This window comes from Nycticebus coucang, chromosome 6 (genome assembly GCF_027406575.1).
Source record: "Nycticebus coucang isolate mNycCou1 chromosome 6, mNycCou1.pri, whole genome shotgun sequence".
Lineage (NCBI taxonomy): Eukaryota > Metazoa > Chordata > Mammalia > Primates > Lorisidae > Nycticebus > Nycticebus coucang.
The window spans coordinates 57759102-57782158 of NC_069785.1; the positions used below are offsets into that span (position 1 = coordinate 57759102).

The following is a 23057-nucleotide window of genomic DNA, read 5'->3' on the forward strand; positions in this document are numbered from 1 at the left end:
GGGGCTTCCACCCCCTCTTCCTGATTCTGGAAAACAGTCTTGCTATTTTTAAACAAACTACTCAGACCTTATCAAAACCATAAGATGGCTGCAGCCTCATGAGAGATCAACAGAAGAATTGCCAACCCGATTTCAGTCCAAATTGCTCACTCAAGGAATGATAAGAAAATAAAATGGTTGTTTTAAGTTTTAAAGTAGTTTGTTAGGCAGTAACAGATAATTGATATCAATATAAAATCGTATTGCTGCCAAGTATTTATTACTATCAAATCTCTTTTGTGACCAGAAAATCGTTTTTTATTTGGGCTTTTACTTAATGAAAAATATGCAAAACAACTATCAAAACTCCAGCTAAAGTTATCGCTTGCTTATTTTACAACTGCACAGCGTTTTATATTACATGCACATACATTGCCTTTAAAGTTTATCTTTTTTTTTAAGAATAGTAAAGTGAAGCAGTAGGAAAAAGTTTAATCTTCTTAATAGGGTAAATATTTCTCCTGAAAGGTAAAATGTATATGTAAGTGCCTAGTACTATATAGTGTTTAGAAAATGTAGATGGTCAACAAATTTCCTTCTTGAAATCCTTCTTTTTTGTTGCTTGACAAACTATTCTTTTCCCATCATGTATGTCTGAATCAAGGAAGATAATAGACAAGATAACAGAATTTCACTATTTATATGATGGCCATCTAAAAACTGGCCATGGGACTATTCAAGATTCAGAAAAGGATATAATGATAAAAGTATGCAATAAGAATGTTAAGAATTTTAGAAGTCGGTTTTCTCAGCTAAAAAAATATTATTGTTAGGCTGGGTGCAGTGGCTCATGCCTGTAATGCTAGCACTCTAGGAGGCCAAGGTGGGTGGGTGGATTGCCTGAGCTCACAGGTTGGAGACCAGCTTGAGCCATTGTGTGAGACCGTGTCTCTAAAAATACCCAGGTGTTGTGGTGGGCACGTGTAGTCCCAGCTACTTGGGAGGCTGAGGCAAGAGAATACATTGAGCCTGAGAGTGTGAGACTGCTGTGAGCTATGATGCCATGGCACTCCACCAAGGGTGATAAAGTGAGACTCTGTCTCTCTCTATATATATGCATATGCATATATACATAATTGTTAAAAAAATTATTGGCGGAGTAGGGATACTGGGCACAGTGGCTCATGCCTGTAATCCCAACACTTTGGAAGGCCTAGATGGGAGGATTGCCTGACCCCAGGCGTTTGAGATCAGCCTGGGCAATAGCAAGACCCTGCCTCTACAAAACATTTAAAAATTAGCTGGGCACAGTGGTATGCTCCTGTAGTCCCAGATATTTGGGAGGCTGAGGCAGTAGGATCACCTGAGCCCAGGAGTCTGAGGTTGTAGCGAACTATGATCACATCACTGCATTCTGGCCTGGGCAACAGAGCAAGACCCTGTCTCAAAAAAAAAAAAAGAAAAGAAAAAAATTAAATTAACCGATATATGGTCTATTTATTTCATGTGGATCATTTTAGCAGCAGTAAAAAGGCTTTCTCCTTTAAGCTACATCTTCTTTCAATGATTCCTATTCCCATGCAAGAGACAACACCACCAGGAACCTAATAATTATGCAGAACAATTCTCTCTTCCTTATTCCTTCCTCCTAACATCCATGCTATCAAGTCCTGTCTATTTTAACTCCTTCATATCTTTCAAACATTCTTTCCTTTCCATCTTAATCTTCACCATCCTAGTTCAGACTTATCATCTCTTTCCTGGACCACTATAATTATTTTCAAGTGAGTCCCTTTGCATTACTCTTCCCTCCACTTGTCCTCAACAAAACCTCTTCTGTTCACAACAGTAAGAGTGATCTTTAGAAACATGAATTGTTCATTGAATAAAACCAAAATATTTAATTATTTATTACTTCATACATAAAAATATAAATTCAACGCAAACTCTAAATTCCTCTTGCCCTTTGTTTCTGCAACATTAATAATCTTACTTTTCATCCTCTTTGGTAATTTATGATCATATTTACCTTCTCGATGTAGGACCTGCCACTCTCCCGCAATCCAAGCCTTCCTGGAAGCATACAGGATGGTATAGCGTGTCACAACTGTCTCTGGGCCATCTGGGGGTTTCCAGGAAACCAGAGCAGTATCATCCTCTATCAATGTCACTTTTACTCCAACTGGTGGGCCTGCTGGTGCTGTGAAAACATGTAAAACAAACTGTATTACTACAATAAAATGGTGCATAAACACTCAAATAACTGGTTAACAGGCTTAGAAAAACTAAGTCTGGAAAACTAGAAACCACCATTATAAAAATCTCAAAATTGTAGCTTTTAAAGATCAGTAGTAATAACAGTAAAGTACTATTTTTAGCCAGGTGTGGTGGCTTATACCTGTAAACCTAGTAGTCTGGGAGGCTGGTGCAGGAGGATAACTTGAACATAGGAGTTCAAGATCAGCCTGAGTAAAAGCAAGACCCTGCCTCTACTAAAAAAACAGAGAAACTAGCCGGGCATTATGGCAGGCACTTGTAGTCCCAGCTACTTGAGGCAAAGGTAGGAATATCATTTAAACCCAGGAGCTTGAGGCTCGGCCCCTGTAGCACAGTGGTTATAGCACCAGTCACATACACCGAAGGTGTCGGGTTCAAACCCAGCCCAGGCCAGCTAAATAACAATGACAACTGCAACAACAACAACAATAACAACAACAACAAAAATAGCTGGGTGTTGTGGTGGGCACCGGTAGTCCCAGCTACTTGGGAAGCTAAGGCAAGAGAATCTCTTCAGCCCAAAGTTTGAAGTTGCTGTGAACTGTGACACCACGGCACTCTATCAAGGGTGACATAGTGATACCCTGTCTCAAAAAACAAAACAAAACAAAACAAAACCCAGGAGTTTGAGGTTGCTATGAGCTAGGCTAATGTCATGGCATTCTAAGCTTGGGCGACAGAATGGGACTTTGTTAGGGTGGTGCCTGTGGCTCAGTTGAGTAGGGCACCGGCCCCATATACTGAGTGTGGTGGGTTCAAACCCAGCCCCAGCCAAACTGAAACAAAAAAATTGCTGGGCGTTGTGGCAGGCACCTGTAATCCAAGCTACTTGGGAGGCTGAGGCAAGAGAATTGCCTAAGCCCAAGGATTTGGTGGTTGCTGTGAGCTGTGACACCATGGCACTCAACCGAGGGTTAATAAGTGAGAGTCTGTCTCAAAAAAAAAACAAAAAACTATTCTTTGTCTAAAAGTGAATTTCATTTTTGTAATATTGAAGACATACAAATACATAAAGAAAATGGCATATTCCTAGGTTGGAAATTTCTAAGTCAAAGGGATAGCATTTAAAAATGAAAGGCTCTTGAAATACTTTGCTAAATTGCTACCTAGAAAGTTTTACAGTTCCACCAGTAGTACTGTCCTTCAGATACTCAATTTCACCTTGTAAGTACTGAATCTGAATTATAGCTCTAACTAAAATGTATAGAACATTCACTTAACTCGATCCAGGAAGCCACTGAAGAAAATGCTTCTGAGATCAAAACTTTTGGTTAGTCCCTGAAAAGTTGTTAATTAATGAGTTTATAGGTCAGACTTAAGTCAAATACTTTATATTGGTGAAAAGGAGTAAAATCTTAGCATTTCAATTAACTCCATGTTTAATACGAGCTAAAAGCGTGAAGACCTGGTTTTTGGCCCCACACCTCATATAGAATATTGCCAAAACCACAGCAAAGCGGCTCTATATTCACTGACATAAATGTCTCTTGCTTTCTCTCAGTATAATCAAACAGAGCAGGAACTGTCCTTATAGATTTTTCTAGTCCTTTACCCTCATTCTAGAGATAAGAAATTGCAGGTGTAGGCAAGGCCTTGGTGTGTGCCACACCTTCTGGGGGCAAGACATGACTGCAAGAGGGACTTTACCTAACAAATGCAATCAGTGTAACCTGGCTTATTGTACCCTCAATGAATCCCCAACAATAAAAAGAAAAAAGAAAAAAAAAGTAATTGCAGGTGTAGAGACAAAAAACATTTAGCCATAGGTAAGCTACTGAATTGCTGCTCAATCAGCTTGCATCAAGCTTCCACTCATATAAAAATGAGTTTTAATGTAGCCTCGTAAGATCATTAAAAATGCATTCCACTTATTTAAATTATTTAGTTGTGGCACATCTGATTGAAAAAGTCTTCCCTAAAAAAACACTACATATAAGCCTGTTTGCTTGTGTAATATATACCTTCAGAAGAAAAAAAAATTAAATATAATAAAGGGTAATAAATTCCAAAAGAAACAAAACACATCAACTGCGACGTGGCAACCAATGTAGTATCCTCTTCAAAGTGACAGATAATTTTTTAAGAAAAGCATTTCTTTAAAAATTCTTGTTAAAGATAAAACCATAGGAGTGCTGCTTTCTTTACCTTCTGGAAGTGTGGAGTGGTAGACGACAGGGCTCCAGGGGCTGGAAAGCTGATCCACATGTAATCGAACAGCAAATTCGTATTTGGTGTTTGGCTCTAGGCCTTGAACCAGCATGTGAGTTTCGGGTCTATAATAATAAGCATTAAAGTTGTTAATACCAGTAGCATATTGCTTCTGAATGATTGTCAGTATTTCCAACCAATAGGCAGGGCATAATATTTTTCATTAGCTCCTCATTTTCCTAAAAAAAATGTTTAAGACTAAAAGAGCAATCTATGTGACAAAAACATTTGTATCTCCTCAATATTTTAAAATAAAAAGAGCAATCTGACCTGATTATTAAAACACCACATTTAGTATTATCCTATTAGCCTGCAAATTGCCGCTGAGGAAACTAAAAAATTAACAGTATGAAAATGTCCCAAAATAAAGGGATTTCCTCTGAAAAGTGGAAGTCAAATTATTCCTTGAAACCATAGGTATGGGTGTCTTTCTAACTCTAACCTAGAAAATGGAATGACAACTAGTCCTACTTTTTGATGCCAGCGTGGTCTTCTGTTTGCTAAGTTTAGCCGCTTGAAAACAGTAATAGCTTCTTGTCTAATCTTGTGTGAAGCTGGGAAAATTTTTAAAAAATTGCTTATGTAATTTAAATGTCAAAAAGTGCAGCTTTCAGAACTGAATATAGTACAGGAGCAAACCTCCTTTACTAATAGGAAGTCTGAAACAGACGTGTATTGCTGAAGCCTACACTGGGCCCAAGATGATAAGAAGTGAGTAGGAATAGGGAGGAAAGCAAAGAAAACGACCATTAATGGAGGCTACATACGTTTGAAGGTACAGAACCAAAGAAGCATTCTGCAGGCCGACAGGGTTACAGCGGATGGTGTAGTTAATGAGTTGTGCGGTGGTGAACGCAGGCCTCCTCCAGTGCAGGAAGATGGAAGATGAGGTGTTAGCCTTCGCATAGAGATGATGAGGTGGTGGTGGAGGGGGAACCATGCGATCACGGACAGCTATCGAAAAAGATAGTGTTAATTTACCGCACAACATAACATTTAAAAGTGGTAAAATGATAAAATCATAAGACCCTACCCTGCAAGTAGATTTTAAGTTTTTCTTCCACCAGAGATTCATAGTGATCTAGAAATATATCATCCAAACCTAAACTCTCCATGAGTTAGATAAGGAGTCAAATAAGTCACAAGTCACTTAACAAAGGGGATGCATTCTAAGAAATGTATCATGATGCAATTTTGTCATTGTGTGCACGTCATAAAGTACAATTATACAAACCTAGATGGTATAGCTTACACACCTAGGCTACAGGGTACAGTCTATTGCTCCTGTACTGCAAGCCTGCACTGCATGTTACTGTACTAAATACTGTAAGCAACTATAACACAAGGGTAAATTTTAGTGTATCTAAACATAGAAAAGGTAACGTGTTGTTACTCTAGGAGGTTATGACAGCAATGCCACTAGGTGATGGGATTTTTTTCAGCCCTATTATAATCTTAGGGAGCCAGCATTATATGTTTTGGTCTGTTGCTGACCAAATGTATTATGAACATGAATATATTAACATCTAACACGTAGGAAAACAGAAGCACAAAGAAGCAAAATGATTAATTAGCCAAAGACATGCAGAAAGCCAGCAGTATACTTGAGGCTAGAACATCCTCTTTACCAATAGTAAAGCTGAACAGCAGTTGTAAACAATTGATCTCAAGGTAAAAACAGATAAAAGAAAAATAGTGTATAGGTATTCAGTGGTTATTTTCCCCAGTTAAATTTCAAATGGTCTTTTGCATACAATATTAAAATAAGTGCTTATTAATTCAATACACCTCACTTAAATACATACTGAATACCTATGTGTTTGAGATACTGTGCTAGGCGGCGTGGAGGACATAAAGTGAATACACCACCAAGGCTTCCAAGTACTAACAAGACTGAAATTTAAAAGAGGAGGAGAAAGAGGAGTGTGAGCCACAATGAAATAAACTCCTGTGAACCCCACTTACACACACATCCCGGGGTGCTGACAGTCTGATCTGCCTGGTAGCCATCTTCTATGTTGTTGTAAGCCAGCAGCCTCACGTGGTATTTTCTTCTGGGATCTAAAAAGAAACCAATAGGTAATAATTAGGGGCACGCCTCTAGATCTGACCAAAGGTTCTGGAAGGAACCTTTCTAGATTTTGGTTTGATAACCTTCCGAATACATAAAAGTTCTAAGTAAAGTTAAATTTTTCTTTCTCTGTACTGCACAATGACTCAGCAACTTACCTTGGTCAATGGCATTGCCAACGAGACTATCTACCCATTATTTATAATTTCAAACAATAACACTACCACAACCCACCTCTTCCTCCTTAAATGACCAAATAGATTCTTGGTTTTAAAAGCCTTGGGTTACTTGATGGATCATTTTTGAGAATTTTTTAAAGTAAGCTACCCTCAGTTATACTTGAGAGTAGCTTACTTAAAAGCATGGAAATCAAAGTGAGATTTTTCTTCCTCCATCAAAGTTCAGGAAAATTATAATTGTCATTCTTTAGTACCTTTGAAATTTTATATATCCACGTGTTGTTCAAGTGTGGCCTTTCTACAAACCTGCAGTTTCTAAATTTAGAGCTAAATTCACCAAGAAAGATGAGTTGGGGCTCCCTCTACTGGTGCTCATGAACTATTACAACACTAGAACTGAAGTCTGGAAACCGGCACATTAAAATGACTTTTTCAGTGGTTTGAGGAAATAAATGATCATACATTTTAACTGATATCCTTTTAAAAATGTTCAGTAAGTTAATAATATAGATACATTTAAAGTTTATGATGACACTTAACTACAGAATACTTGCCTGGGGCAAAAAAACTACTCAAAAGTAATAATATACTTATCTAAATAATAATAAAACAAACACAAAAATTCAATATTTCATAAGGGGAAACAATCATCCTTAATAGATGTGGAAAATAAATGAAATTAAAGAATAAAAGTAATCCTAGAGTGGCAGCACCATAGCTTAGTGGTTAGGGCTCCAGCCACATATACCCAGGGCTGACAGTTCAAACCCGGCCTGGGCCTTCTAAACAACAATGACAACTACAACAAAAAATGTAGCCAGGCATTGCGGTGGGCGCCTATAATCCCAGGTACTTGGGAGGCTGAGGCAAGAGACTCGCTTGAGCTCAAGAGTTTGAGGTTGCTGTGAGCTGTGAAGCCACAGCACTCTACCCAGGGTGACACAGTGAGACTCTGTCTCAAAATCATCATCATCATCATCATCATCATCATCATCACAGAGTAAATTACAACATTTAGAAATCCAAAAATAAAATGTGAAATTCATAAAGTATCACAAGAATGGAAAAAAATATCACATGTACTCAGTACTAAATTGGAACTAACAGATTAACAGTTACACCCTCACATGACAGAAAAACTCATTGCAATTCAAGTGGGGTGAAGGGTGGGAGGGGAAAGGGTTGGGTAAATTCCCACCCAAAGGGTACATTGCAGGGGTATATGACACACTGCCTGGATGTGGAATACACCTACAAATCAGACTTTAACCTTACAAATGCAAGCTATGGAGTCTAATCTTAATGTACCCCCACATTAATTTGAAATAAAAAACAAAAGCAAAAGTGAAATTTATGAAACTCTCCAAACTTATTTAGAGTTTGTATAAATATTTTAGAAACTGGTAGATATATTTTAATATTTAATACTCAACTAAAAAGATGTCCTAAAATATTGACTTTTCATTTCCATTGGTTTTGACAAAATTAAAACCACAAGAAGAAAATTTTCTGCAACTTAGAAAATTTCTGTGCTTTCTAGATAGAAAGATAGGAAGACTAGCATTTGACTATCCTATAGACAGTGCCTTTTAGAAACATCTATCACAAAACTCTACTTGGTATATGTTATTCCCATTTTAAGCTGGTATAAAGGTATTAAGGAGAACATCCAATATTACAGAAAGCTGAACCAAGAACTTACAGAAATATGGATATTTCCATGACAAAGCATAGAGCCTCTGTATTTACACAAACACTATGCCTCTATCACAAGTAAGTTTGTTTCCTTATAATACATTTTAAAATAGAGGTAATTTCAAACATTTCATAAAATGAATTATCAAAAAACAGAGACACACATTTGTATTTCATCACTCACCTGATTTCCAACACTCAGAACTGAAATTCTAGGACTCAAAAGGTTTGGGTTCATATTAAATGGCTGTTTCATATGAATATTTTTTTTCTTTCTTTCTTTTTTTTTTTTTTTTTTTGAGTTAGAGTCTCACTATGTCACCCTTGGTAGAGTGCTGTAGCATCACAGCTCACAGCAATGTCAAACCCTTGGGCTTAAGTGATTCTTCTGCCTCAGCCTCCCAAGTAGCTGGGACTACAGGCACCCACCACGACACCCGGCTATTTTTTTGTTGTAGTTGCCGTTGTTGCTTAGCAGGCCTGGGCCGGGTTTGAACCTGCTGTCTCTGGTGTATGTGATTTTTTTTTCTTTCTTTCCTCCTAATATTTTGCTAAACACATTAGTTCACTGAATTCTGAGTTCAGTATTACAATATGCCCTTGGAATGGATACAAACAGAATTCAGTTGGCTCTTTGCATTCTAGTTCTTTATAAATTCATAGTGCAACTGTGAGAAATATTTCTTTTTTTTTTTTTTTTGTAGAGACAGAGTCTCACTGTACCATCCTCGGGTAGAGTGCCATGACTTCACACGGCTCACAGCAACCTCCAACTCCTGGGCCTACGCAATTCTCTTGCCTCAGCCTCCCAAGCAGCTGGGAGTACAGGCGCCCGCCACAACGCCTGGCTATTTTTCTGTTGCAGTTTGGCCGGAGCTGGGTTTGAACCCGCCACCCTCGGCATATGGGGCCAGCGCCCCACTCACTGAGCCATAGGCACCGCCCGAGAAATATTTCTTTATTCTATCTCTACTGAATACAACAGGTAGAGAGAAAAAGAAGGATAAGAAAGATTTATCGTCAAAGTAGTTTATGTTCTCCCTTGGGGAGTCAGATATAGATGTAGCTATTTCTCATAGAAAACTGATTTTGATGAGGGTTTTGAGTATAGACAGGAGATTAACCTTTTTTCTACTGTGCAAACAACTTCAATCAACACTGCATGAATACTCTTTGAAACAATTATTTTGTGCTAGCCATAAAATAAATGAATTCATAAAATGAATTCTCTAAGTTTTCGCTTGTTCTTTAGAAAATGAACTTCTTATACTAATTTTAAATACAGAATTAAAGTGTTGTTTTTGTTTGTTTGTTTTTGAGACAGAGTCTCACTATGTTGCCCTTGGTAGAGTACCATGGCATCCCTGTTCACAGCAACCTCAAACTCTTGGGCTTAAGTGATTCTCTTGCCTCAGCCTCACCAGGTAGCTGGGACTATAGGCACCCGCCACAATGTCTGGCAATTATTTTGTTGTAGTTGTCATTGTTGTTTAGCTGGCCTGAGCTGGGTTTGAACCTGCCAGCCTGGGTGTATGTGGCTGGCACCATAACCACTGTGCTACGGGCACTGAGCCAGTAAGTGTTTTTTGTTGATCAGACAGGAGCAGCTCATATGTCTCAAATGAGAGAATGCAGTTGCTCCCTGAATGCCCACAACACTTGGCTATTGCCCTCTCAAAGTCCAACAAGCCCCATGTGAGGAGCAGCTGCTCTTCTGATGCCCATTTGGAGATCATCCTGGTTATCAGGGCACAATCATTTCAATTACCATGTTCTTCCCCATGCTAGTTTACCTAGGCTCACAAAAAGCCAAACTACCAAGCAGCAAAAATCAAGTACATTTTCTATCCAAACAGAAAAGGTAAATTAAAAACCAGAATAAATTTGGGAATTATTTTTACAAGAAAAATAAAATTATAAGATACATTACATGGGAAAAACAATTTAAAGGTGAGAGCAAACCCATTAAAATCTGTTCATACGTGATCTGCTCTTTCTACCCTTCAAAGAACCTCATTTTAAGGGTCAGGTTAGGGGCAAGGCTGAGGAATGAGCCAGGTGGATCTGCCACATGTTCCTCTGTAGCTTTAAAAAATTTGACTCTACTTTCAAAATCTAATCTATATCTATTTTGGTTTGTCAATCTCTAGAGGCCCTGGAACAACCTGGCTCATTCTTATTCATCAATTTGTTAGAAATGTGACTTCACTGTTTATAAATTTAAGAGAGGCATGAAGGACTAAAGCCTTCAAATAATATGAAGATGAAGAGTATCAGGCCACAAGAGGGATAAGCTAAAAACAAACAAACAAACAAACAAAAATAACTAATGAATAGTTAGAAGTTAAACAAACAAACAAAAAGAATAACTATCTAATGAACAGAGTTAAGGATACAGAGGAAAAACAATAGTTTAGGACCAGTATATAAAATATAGGCAAATGCACAAAGAAGGAACCTCAGCACAGAAGCACAAGTCCTAAAACTTCACAGTTCTACAAAGATCCTCCAGTGCCTGGGGGACAAAGCAGAGATGAAGATCAAACTGAAACGTTGCAGGGACCAGTTCCCAAGGCCTGTTACAGCCCTTCATGTGTCAAGCGTTGCCACGTAGGTGGTGCTTCGTTACATGCGACTCAGCAGACTTAGGCTATGTGGTTTGAGGTGAAAACAGCCGAGTCAGAAACCCAGCCACAAAGAATAGTGCAGGCCTTCTCAAAACCCAGTGGGGAAAAGAGGAGAAAGGGAGAGAGGAGGAGAGACTTGGTTTCATTTCTGTCCAAACTCAACACAAGGGGCACAAAGACCATGCCTCAATTCTTACTGGTCCTGGGATGATGAATCAAATAGGCAGTGTTTGAATTTAGAGTTTTACTTGCTTAAAGATTTAGCAATATATTAAGATGAAAAAGAGGAAAGAAAGCTCAATTTAACACAAATTTTGACTGTAAGTATTATGATTCGTAACAGTTCAGCTCTGGAGTGTCAGCTTACGGTCCCTACTCACGTAAACTTAACTTTTCTTTATCAGGGACTCAAACTTGACCAAAAATGTTCTCCTTCCTAACACATTGCTATGGCTAGACTCTATATGTGTTCTGCACTAGCTTCTAGCACTTATCTCAGCTTCCTTCCTTTCTGATTCGTTCTCATCACCAGCTCTTCTACTTGATTAATTTTAAACCTGTAAGAAAGTCACAATCAGATGTCTGGCTGGCCAAAAAAAGAATTCACAGGTATCAAGCAGTTTTGCCAAGTGCCTACAGAAAGTCAGGTGCTGTATGAAAGACTCAAGGATTAGAAAGACAATTCTTGCCTTTAATTTCCATCTATCAAAGAAGACAGACGGATAAATAAATTCTGTATGTAAGTATTATTTTTATTGATTGTATAAGCTTGAACAAGTTTCTTACTTTTCTACACCTCATTTGTTTTTATTTGGAAAAATGGAGATATAATAGGACCTTCCTTTTAGGGATTTTTAAGAATACTACAAGAAACCATGTTTACTAAGTACTTTGTACAGATCTCATAATTAGTAAATACAAAATACTGTGTTGCTCAACTACTATATATGAGCAAAGTTGCCTGGGAGAAGAGAAAAAGGTACTACCAATGGTATGGTGCACTTAACAAATCTGGGAACCATCTTTGTGAAGTCTTCTGACTATCAAAGATATTCATTCATAAAATAAGATCTAGGGTTCAGAATATCAGCAAATTAACAATTAGCAGTTACTGAAGCTGAACTCTAAGCATGCTTTATCCTCATTAACACCCCCTGGTGCATCAAGCAGGCTAAGGTTCCCAAGTGTGTGTCTGACTTATATACATAATTAACAGAGCTGTGTTTTGTGTTTATGGCCACTAAGAATGCTTGCTGTTTTGGCAACCACGTCAGATGGGGTATAATCCTCTCAGTGGCAAATCCACCTTCATCCATTCCTTGTTAATCTAATAATCTCTCATCTTCTAACAAAGAAACAGCCCTAATGAAGATAAATGCTTTGGAAAACAACTTAATAAATTTCTTCCTTAATGGCAGAATAGTAAATCGTTTCATTAAAGGGAAATCTGGAAGAGTTTGAGGACTAGTAACAGAAGCAGATGGACACAAAAATTAATTCAGCATGTTAATTACATCTTGTTTTTACAATTAGGTGTTTATTATCCTCAGTGATAAGAATCAGAATAAGAAAAATAAAGGCCAATAAAATGAGATTCTAATGCCAAAATCTTTTGAAGTTGTATGTATCTAGAACTTCCCTTAATCCCATCCTCACTGAATATGACAGAACAATAAATGGTACATTAGCTGTAACTTACACAGCATCTTAAGGAAACTACTAAAAACTCTGGCAGAATATACCCACTTTTCATTGCAACATGTTCCTAAAGACCACACAACAAACTCCCCCCCACACCTTCCTGCATGTTACTTGAAAAATTTGCATTTCTTTTCTGCATCACTAGATGGCATCAGTGTGCCTGTAAGGAGAGTGATGACCCCACTCATGGGCTTCACAAAGACGCTGGGGGGTTGCCATGGTGGTGCCTGCCTGTAGTCCCAGCTATTCTGGAGGCTGAGGCAGGAGGATCTCTTGAGCCCAGGAGTTCAGGGCTATGGTGTGCAAATGATCACACCTGTAAAAGGCTACTGCACTCTAGCTTGGGTAACATAGCAAAACCCTATCTCCCCCTTGCCAATAAAAGGTGGGGCTCGGCGTCCGTAACACAGTGGTTACGGTGTCAGCCACATGCACCAAGGCTGGTGGGTTAGAACCCGGCCCAGGCCAGCTAAAGCAACAGTGACAACTGCAACAACAGCAACAACAACAAAAAACAGACAGGCATTGTGGCAGGCACCTGTAGTCCTAGCTACTTGGCAAGAGAGTTGCTTAAGCCCAAGAGCTGCAGGTTGCTGTGAGCTGTGATGCCATAGCACTCTACCGAGGGCGACACAGTAAGACTCCATCTCAAAACAAAACTAAAACAAAAAAAGATGGGAGATATTCAGACATCAGTTCAAACTGATGAATGAGCAAATTTAAACAGGTATACATGAAATTATAGCTATTGCTTAAGTTTCACCAAATGAAAGGCTTGATGAAATGCAAAGCAGGAAGAAGGGCTGCCTCAGATCAGTATATGCCATACATATAAATATTTCACATGAACTTTGAAAATCTCTGTGAGCTAGGAATTGTTTTTGCTACTTGTTCTCTACAGAGAAAGCTAAGAGAAATAGAAGACAATTTTCACAATGACTCAGCACTACTTAGAAGCTAGGGGACAGTCTAGTGTAGTGGGTAAGGGCTGAGATGGTTAAACTCAGACTGACTGGATTCTAATACTAGCTTGATCATCACGGGGTATAACTTAGGAAAGTTATTTTCTCTCTGTGCACCTCCAAAATGGGCATAATGGCGACAACAGCATGTATCTCAGGAAACTGTTGGGGGGGATAATTTAATTTACATAAATGTTTAAAAGCATGCTTGACTTTAGTAACATCAATAATAATATCATACTGAGAAAAACATTAATAATGTAAAAACAATTACTATTAATATCCCATAACTCCCAATCTCTGCTCTCTCACGAAGGAGTGAAAGAACCAAACTATATGTTGGGGTTTGAATCAGGTTTCCTCAACTATAAAATGGGGATTAAATGAGTTTGTAAGTGTAGAATGTTTAGGAAAATACCAGGCACTTGGTAGGTGCTTTTAGTGCTAATTAAATAAACAGAAGGGGGAAAACGGATTTGGGAAATAGGAGGTTTGGATTTACATCTTGGATTACCTTGCTTGGTGGCTGCGAAAGTCACTCCACCTCTTGGAACTCACGTTCCTCATCCGTAAGATTAGAAAGCTGACATGTATCAGTAGCTTTCAAATTTGTTTAGATGAGAGTGTATGAGGGACCTAAGACAAAAGCAAACCTCTGCATCATGCAAGATAGAAGTAACTGCTGCAAAAGAGGTCTGTTAAAATTGTAAGAGATTCCTAAGAGAAAATGATTACTACTAATGTGGAGAGTAGGGAGGGCTTCATGTGAGAGGAGGTGACATGTGAGTACCATGTGACTCTATAACATGCAAGGGGAAGAAAAGATCTAGGCCAAGGGAAGGGTATCAGTAAAGGTTTAAGAGACAGGAGCACAGGGGTTGAAGCCAAGGAACAGGGAAGAGTTTGGATTTGCAGCACTAAAGTAAACGAATGAGGGTCACATAGGAACTTTAGGCTGAGAGCCAGGGCAGGCATGGTGGATTTTACTACATTCACCTGGAAGATAGCTAACTAAATGGAATTGCTGAGAGAAAGGAGGACAAAGAAGGGGGGAGTATGAAAGTGACAAAGTTTCTAGCACAGGTCAAACAGCAGAAGTGGAAGAGGGTGTGCTTGGCGGAGGGTTGTCCTTCAGCGCCCAGTCTATGCTTCCAGGTTTACTGCATAAAGCCAGAGGCTCTAAATCACACGTGTCTGAGAAATCATCAGAAAAGTAGGAAGAATATGTGTAAATTAAGAGAGTACATTCTGGAAAATGGAACCTTTCCTACTGAGTGGTGTTGTGACTGAAATCCCCCCATCCCTTTTTTTTTGCCCACTTCCTAGTTTTAGGTTATCTCTGAAACAGGCCAGGTTGCAAGGCCTAAACAAGTAGTAGATACTATTATGACATTCGAGGCCGGAGGCAGTGATTCATGAGGAGTTCCAGACTAGCCTAGACAAAACAGCAAGACCTCCATGTTAACAAAAGAAAATAAAATTTTTTTTAATTAGCCAGGTGGGGTGGAACATGCATGTCGTCCTAGCTATATGGAAGTATGAGGTGGGAGGATCATTTGAGGCCCAGAGTTCAAGGTGACGGTGAGCTATGATGGGGCCACTGCACTCTAGCCTGGGCAACTGAGTGAGGTCCAACCTCTTAAAAACATAAAATGAAATATGCTCTAGACTTTGTTTTTAGCCTAAATAAATAAATAATGAAATAAAAATGTACATTCAAGGTAATCAAATAGAACAAAAGCAGAATAATCAAAAATATAAACATTAAGTAAGTTAATTATACTTTAAAAGAAAAAAAAATTCAGCAATTCCAATCCTGTTGGATCTTGGTCACTGTTCTGTCCTTATACTTCTTTATTTAAGATACAAGGCAAAGACTAATAAGCTTGCTTAATAGAAAGCTTCCACACCACACCTTTCCCCAAATACCATGAACATTAATGCTCTCTGATTAGAAATTAACTCAGACAGTAAAACTGATGGACATCAATTCCAAACTTTACAGACTCTGTGTTGTTATACTAACAGATTAGTTTGTTTCCTGAAAAATGCATAACAGAAAACAATTATTTACAGAGTATTGGGCTGTGGACCAACCATAAGAGATAATAATATTGGTGTCATGAGATCCAGGCCTTTGTTTCTTTTAGCTGCTGTTTGTTCGTGAGGCTCCAGAAGCCTTGAAAAGAGTCAGGCCAAACCCAATGGGTCATGGCCAGATAAAATAAAGAGAAAGCCTGAAGTCAGGACCATGAAAAAACTCTTCCCCCACAGGAATGAGTCCACCTCTGACATCATTTCCAAAATTCACCTCTGGTGAAGACTTAAGAGAGTTTTAGTTCCCATCCTCCTATGGAAAATTCTCAGGTAATGGGGGGGGGGGGGGGAATCCTCGTAGTACCAAAGGAAGATAAAGCAAGCATATCTATTATACTTGAGGACCGTCCCCTGCTACTTGTTCACTGTACAGACATGAGCTTGCTGGAAAGATCTAATAAAATGCCTTAAGAAAATAAAAAGCATAATTTTAAAAATCATTATATATTGTTTTAAATTCTATGCTTAAAAAACTGCTATAGAGAAGCTTTGCTTATATTAGCAACAGTGCATCATGATTAATATAGCTTCAAAACATTAGAAATAATCCAGTTGGATTATACAATCTATGCAAAGGTAAGTAGCAATTAGAAAGTAAGCCGATACGAGTGTAAAGTCTGAAGATGTCTGAGTAGGAAAAATGATCAGAATAAGTTAGAAAGGTGAAATTCTGAAGAAGGATGAAACCTAATGTCTGACCAAATGTCAATTTTTAATGTAATCTTTTGTGTTACAAGGGTCTGTGCAAGCCTTTTCAGGGCTATTGTTTCCATGCAGTCTGACTGGAGAGCTCCTTGGTGTGGCTAGCCAGAGTGACTGCACTGCCCCCAAGCCTGTACCTTCAATACAATATCCCCCATATAATTATTCAGTGAAGAGGCCCGCAGTTCAGACGGCTGTGACACCTGGGTCATGGCCTCTGACACAGAATCTGGGGCCAACTCAAATCTGGTTCAGCAGCAGAGGAGCAGCAAAAATTTAGTTAAGGGGGATGGGTGGGAAAGGAAAGCAGGATGAAATACTAGACTTTAAAATGCTATGTTTAACGAAAACACAAACCACATTTGAACGTGATGTGCCTTCAAGTTTTCCCAATATTTTAAGATGGTGTATTTCTTTGCTGTAAACCATGCTAAGATAAGATTTCATCTAAGAGGGAGCAGATCTCACCTAAGAGGTAATTCTTTGTCTTACATCAGCAAATTAATGTAAGGATGGAAAAAGTAAATTCATGATGGTTAAGATAATGTCTTAAATGATTGCTAGAATGTTGATTTAAAAACAGGTTTTTAGCTAAAAGAACATAAACCTTAAGTCTATACTAAAAATTCATTTTTGTTTATAAACTTAATTTCTATATGGGATTTTTATTCATAAACATTTTTCACTTTGTCTGCATTATAAATTTAAAGGAGTTTTCTTTAATAATGACTATGCCAAAATGTCATAAATTTGTTATATGGCAATACAGAATATTGTATTTACAGTAGACAGAATGGCAGTTGGAACAGTCCATCTTCCACCCCCCTGACTTTTCCTGTGTGCTCCTTTCCAGCTCTCAGAGAAGCTGATGGTAGAGTATTTGTCTAAACCCTAAATGACTCAGTCTCTTTTGTTCTTCCCCCCTGGAGAGCCTTAAGACAAATAACACCTCTCACTCCTAGTAAAAACATCCCCTCTCCTACTGAGTTTAGGATAATTTAGAAGAAAGTTCTTTGTATGTGACATTTGAGAATCAGTTGCTTACTAAAGTAAGTATATCCTACTGATAGTCTCTAGTTTTAAGACCTCGGCTGAAAGACTGAGATTGTTTTGTAAAATCCAGAAGCATAAAGCTTCACCGATTATATTGTGTTCACTAATGTTTTGATTGTGTTATTTCTTTTTTGATTATATAATCTCACTTTGATACATCTGTCAGCCTTTCAAGGGTTCTTTTTAAATTATTTTTCATTTTTGACAAATGCATTACTTTAGGTTGTCTGGATAAGAAATGTTTAGGGCTGAACATTTTTACTTGAATTTTGCTATAAGTCAACTTGATTTACATACAAACACTGAAAAAGTAATTTGAAAGTGATATTTGCAGGGTCCTACAAACATGGTTCTTTCTTCTTTTTTTTTTTTTTTTGAGACAGAGCCTCAAGCTGTCACCCTGGGTACAGTGCCATGGCATCACAGCTCACCGCAACCTCCAACTCCTGGGCTCAAGCGATTTTCTTGCCTCAGCCTCCCAAGTAGCTGGGACTACAGGTGCCCGCCACAATGCCCAGCCATTTTTTGGTTGCAGCTGTCATTGTTGTTTGGCAGGTCTGGGCTGGATTCAAACCCACCGGCTCTGGTGTACGTGGCTGGCTCCTTAGCCTCTTGAGCTACAGGCACCAAGCCAAAACATGGTTCTTGATGTGGGCACCTCATCGGCCCAATGTTATAAGATGACCAAGTCTCCCCCACAGTACAATCGAGTAACGGAGATATGCTGAAGGTTAGCATTTCCTTGGGGAAGGCAGGAGAAAAAGAAGACTCCATAAGAGCAGTGGCTTAACTGTCCCAAAGTTTATACTAGTGATGTGTGAACCATACTAACAAAGCTGTCCACATATATTCCTGAACAATTTAAAAGTGAGTAAAATGTAGTGATTACTGATTGTAAGAATGTATAATTCTAATATAAAAAGTGTGTTAGTGGGTGGTGCCTGTGGCTCAAAGGAGTAGGGCGCCCACCCCATATATTGGAGGTGGTGAGTTCAAACCCAGCCCCAGCCAAAAACTGCAAAAAAAAAAGGAAGAAGTGTGTTAGACTTCGCAGGGGTCCTCAAACTTTTTAAACAGGGGGCCAGTTCACTGCCCATCAGATCATTGGCTGGACTATAGTTTAAAAAAAAACTATGAACAAATTCCTATGTACATTGCACATATCTTATTTTGAAGTAAAAAAACAAAACAGGAACAAATAAAATTATACCGTTGCATGTGGCCCGTGGGCTGTAGTTTGAGGATCCCTGGAATAGGGTATGGGGTATGTGTGTAGTATCCTAGGACAATTAAGAAAGTACGTAAAAATTTACAAACAAGTCTACTTAAGTTGTTACGCAAGAAAATAAAATAAATTCCTTTGATTATGTTAATATTTCTTTAAAGAACAATCCTTACCCTAAAAGCACCCTAAGTATAATACTTGACTCATGGTACTGTACTTGGCTTAGCATTTGTTTAAGTAGCTGCGCTGCCAACACACATATACGGTCTGTCTCTCGTACATCATTGCCTTACAAACAATATTTTTATAGACTGACAGAGGGAGCCCATTCATGACAAACAAACTTCCCCTGCAGCTACGAAATAAATTTCCTTCCAGGACTAACATTTCTCCATTTCACTGTCATGAGCTCGCCATGCCATTTTGACCCTTTGTAAAGCAACATGAAAATACCATCTATCATCTCCTGAACCACGGCGGCTTGGTCTGAGGTGCACAGTTTCATTGCAAAAACATCTGTAGTTTGATAACCATCCCTCCAAACCTCAACCCTCAGCAGTAAAAAGCCTGTTTACAAGATGGGAAAGATGCAAGTAGACAGCTTGAAACCAATCTTAAATTTCTCCTCAAGTGGGAAATGCAAGGTGGTAAAATATCAGCCTCATCGATCATAATGATAAACCGTGATTATTTATTTATGTCTCCTTTAAAACTCACAGGAAACACTATGTTACTGCACTGAATGCAACAATGTGAAACTGGTTTTAATGTTCAAGGGAGAACTCTGGGAGTTTTTTGATACAGGCAGATGCATGTCATGAATATGTTAATTTGCTGTAAACATTCTACTCGAATTCTCTATAAACCTTAAATCTTTCAGATATTAAAAGACACTGAAGATCTTTGGGGTATTAAAAGGGATTTGGTTTATTAAAACAGTTTTCAACACATAAATGGAGACTCTCAAGACAATTTGAACATGTAGCGTAAAACCAAAAGGATTTTTCTGTTAAAAAAATTTAACAGATCTGAAGTTTCTTATATTCAATCTGAAATATATTATACATGCCAGCTTATAAACATTCCATGGATAAAAGAGATATTTAGTTGATTAAGGAAATAGCCTCAGTCTAGAGTATTTTTGTATTACCCAACCAGCTACAGTTTTTAGTACCTCAGATGGGCTTTAATTGGAAGAGCTACTGGACAGTATGAACAAGAAACCGATTTTCTGTGCTGACTGATGTAATTTTTGAATATTTCCACATTCTTATAAAATTGTTTTATATAAGTCATTACTTTAGACTGTTTTAACTATGTGCTTAATAACTGTAAAAACATTCTCTAATTTGAAGGTACTGATTAAAGACTAAAAGCACAGTGTGGGGCATTTATTGCCCCTTCAAATTATTTTTTAAACACTTTAGTATGTTTGATATATTTCTTGTTCTCTTATCTGTGTTTTTTCTTTTGTTAAATCATGATATTTCACATTACACATAAATACTTGAACAAGTTTCCCCTCAATATAAGGATGTTCCCCTACATAAGCACAACATCATTATTATACCCAACAAATTTAACAACACAATTCATCTAACACATACTCTGGATTTAAATTTCCAAAACTGTCCCACTAATGTTCTTTATAACTGTTTTTTCCCGAGAATTGACCTGAGGGTCACTCCCTCCACATCGTGTTTCCTGTATCTGAAACTGTCCCTTGCTCTCCCCCTACCTCACCTGACCCCTTTGACATGACAGCACGCTTGATGAATCCAGTTTAGTTGTTTTGTAAAATGTTTCACAATCTGGGTTTGTCTGATTGTTTCCTTGTTGTTACATTCAGGCTAACCATTTTTGGCAAGAATACTCCGTAACTCCATAAGTTAAATTAATGACTTTAATCTGGGGCATTTTATGATGGGACATAAAACTTAAATCCATGTTTTTTACAAGTGTGTATTTGTTAGGTTGCTTGTTGAAGAAGGATGGTTTCGATAGCTTTTGTAACCCAGAGTAGCATAATTTCAATTTCTTCACTAGCTAATTTTATCTCTATCAATTTACATTTATCTATCTATACAAATGTTTGTGTTTAAACAACATTTGCTTGATACTGAGGACAATAAAAACACCAACATGTTTTTAGACTTGTAAGATTTTTAAAAATATCTGGGATTTTATATATAAACAATATAAATGCAGATTTCTTTTTTTAATTACCAATGAGTTACTATGGAATGTTAATTTGGAAGTGTACACAGCACAAGAGGAGAGTATACTAAGAATCATACAAGTATGCAATTGAGTCAACATGGGGCGGAGAATTAGTACAATTAAAACAACCACTGTAATTTCTCTGAACAGAGATGGGCACAGAAAAATAGGCCTTTTAAAAGAGTGTCTCCTTACTTCTTGAGGTTTTCAGAGGCTTTCAATGTAGTTCCTATTGTTTTGAGGGGTCAGGATTGAGGCCCATCTGCCATGACTTTTCCTCTGAGACAAAAGGTCATTTTATAAAAAGGTTAGCAGTGTAACTAGTGGAGAAAGGGGAACACACTGAAAGTCCTCACACTTGGTCATCCAGATGGAGAAAGGAGGAAGTTCAAAAAATGTTTAATTGTTTCTTCTACTAGTAGCTCTGTCATCCAAAACCCTATTAACTTGTTAAATGATCCCAGAAATCACAGGAATCTTCTTTTCCTTAAGTCATCGTCAAACAGAAGTTAAAATGATTGCAATACACAGATTCACAGAGAATCTCCAACAATTGAGTTTTTTGGAAGTATTATATCTTGGGAATTTAATTTGTGTATTATAACCTCTCCCTAATTAAAATAGCCTGTGTCTCAGAGTAAACAGTACATGTAGTTTGCTTTGACTGTAAGGAAGCTCACAACTCAATTTGTAGGCCATTTCTAGTAAGGTACAGGAACTTATAGCATGCAATAAAAAAATAAAATCCTACTTTCATTGATTTTCCAACCTTTATGTATCTTTGCCCCAATTTCCTCATGTAGGTATATTCAATTTTAAAATACTATTTTTTTCATTATGATCAAATACATGTTTTTTTTTTTTTTTTTTTAAGAGATAGAGTCTCACTTTGTCACCCTCGGTAGAGTGCTGTGGTGTCTTGGGCTTAGGCGATTCTCCTGCCTCAGCCTCCCGAGTAGCTGGGACTACAGGCGCCCGCCACAACGCCCGGCTATTTTTTTTGTTGCAGTTTGGCTGGGGCTGGGTTTGAACCCGCCACCCTCGATATATGGGGCCGGCGCCCTACTCATTGAGCCACAGGTGCGGCCCCAAATACATGTTTATTACAGAAAATTTATAAAATTCAAATACAAAGTAAAAAAGTCTTCAATACCAGCACTGAGAAACATTGTCAACATTAGGTTGTTACATTTTTTTTCATTCCTTTTACTATCTATGTGCATACATTTTCAATTGTTTAATTTTATAACCTGCTTTATTTTTACTTAATATACTATGAGCTATTTGTCATGAAATAGTCTTCTAACACGTTCCTTTCAATGTGCACATTTATTCAAATTGTATGGATATACCATTGTTTATTTTAACCTCAGCAACTAAATATTTAGATTTTCTCCAGCTTTTCCAATTATAAATGATGTGGTATACACTACAGTGAATGTTCGTGGTTAAATGTTTATTGTGCATGTTCATTATTATTTTAAAATAGGTTTCTATTACTGGAATTCCTGGGTAAACAAGTGTGCATTTTATAGGTCCCCTTTTTTGGTATCAGTCAATTATCCCTAGAAAAGGTGTATATCAATTTACATTCTTCCCTTTAGTTTGAGTTTTTTATTTTGTTGGATTTTATTGTTTCTATATTGAGTCATTTGAAGTCTTTCTTAGCAGGAAACAGACATATAAATTTGAAATAATGACCCCATTTAGATATGTTTACCCAGTTAGATATATCTACCCAGGAAGGTGTACCAAACGTGCTGCCTCTGTCTGAGCAGGTTCCATAGGTTATTAGCACTCTGGCATGCTGAGAAAGCTAAGATGCCACTGTGAGGAGCTGAGGCAACTGCTCCAGTTTCTATGATAAACCATGATACATGTCAATGGAGTTAGCTGTCTTGGCTAAATTCGAGAGACCCAAATTAAGTAGATTAGCACAGCCTACATTTTCTGGGATGTTATGCAAAGTCTTTATTTTTTTTTTTCCTTTTTTTTTTTTTATTGTTGGTGATTCATTGAGGGTACAATAAGCCAGGTTACACTGACTGCAATTGTTAGGTA

At 37.9% G+C, this 23057-nt stretch overlaps 1 protein-coding gene across 1 annotated transcript in view; it reads right to left on the reverse strand.

Moving 5' to 3' along the window:
- Window positions 1–23057, reverse strand: part of PRTG (protogenin) — a 170379-nt gene that overhangs the window by 31063 nt on the left and 116259 nt on the right. The window contains exons 12-15 of the mRNA XM_053594311.1: window positions 6430–6525; window positions 5232–5418; window positions 4402–4529; window positions 2009–2179 (exon numbers count right to left, since the gene is read on the reverse strand). Of these exons, the coding sequence (XP_053450286.1) occupies window positions 2009–2179; window positions 4402–4529; window positions 5232–5418; window positions 6430–6525 (582 nt within the window). The remainder of the gene's footprint in view (window positions 1–2008; window positions 2180–4401; window positions 4530–5231; window positions 5419–6429; window positions 6526–23057) is intronic.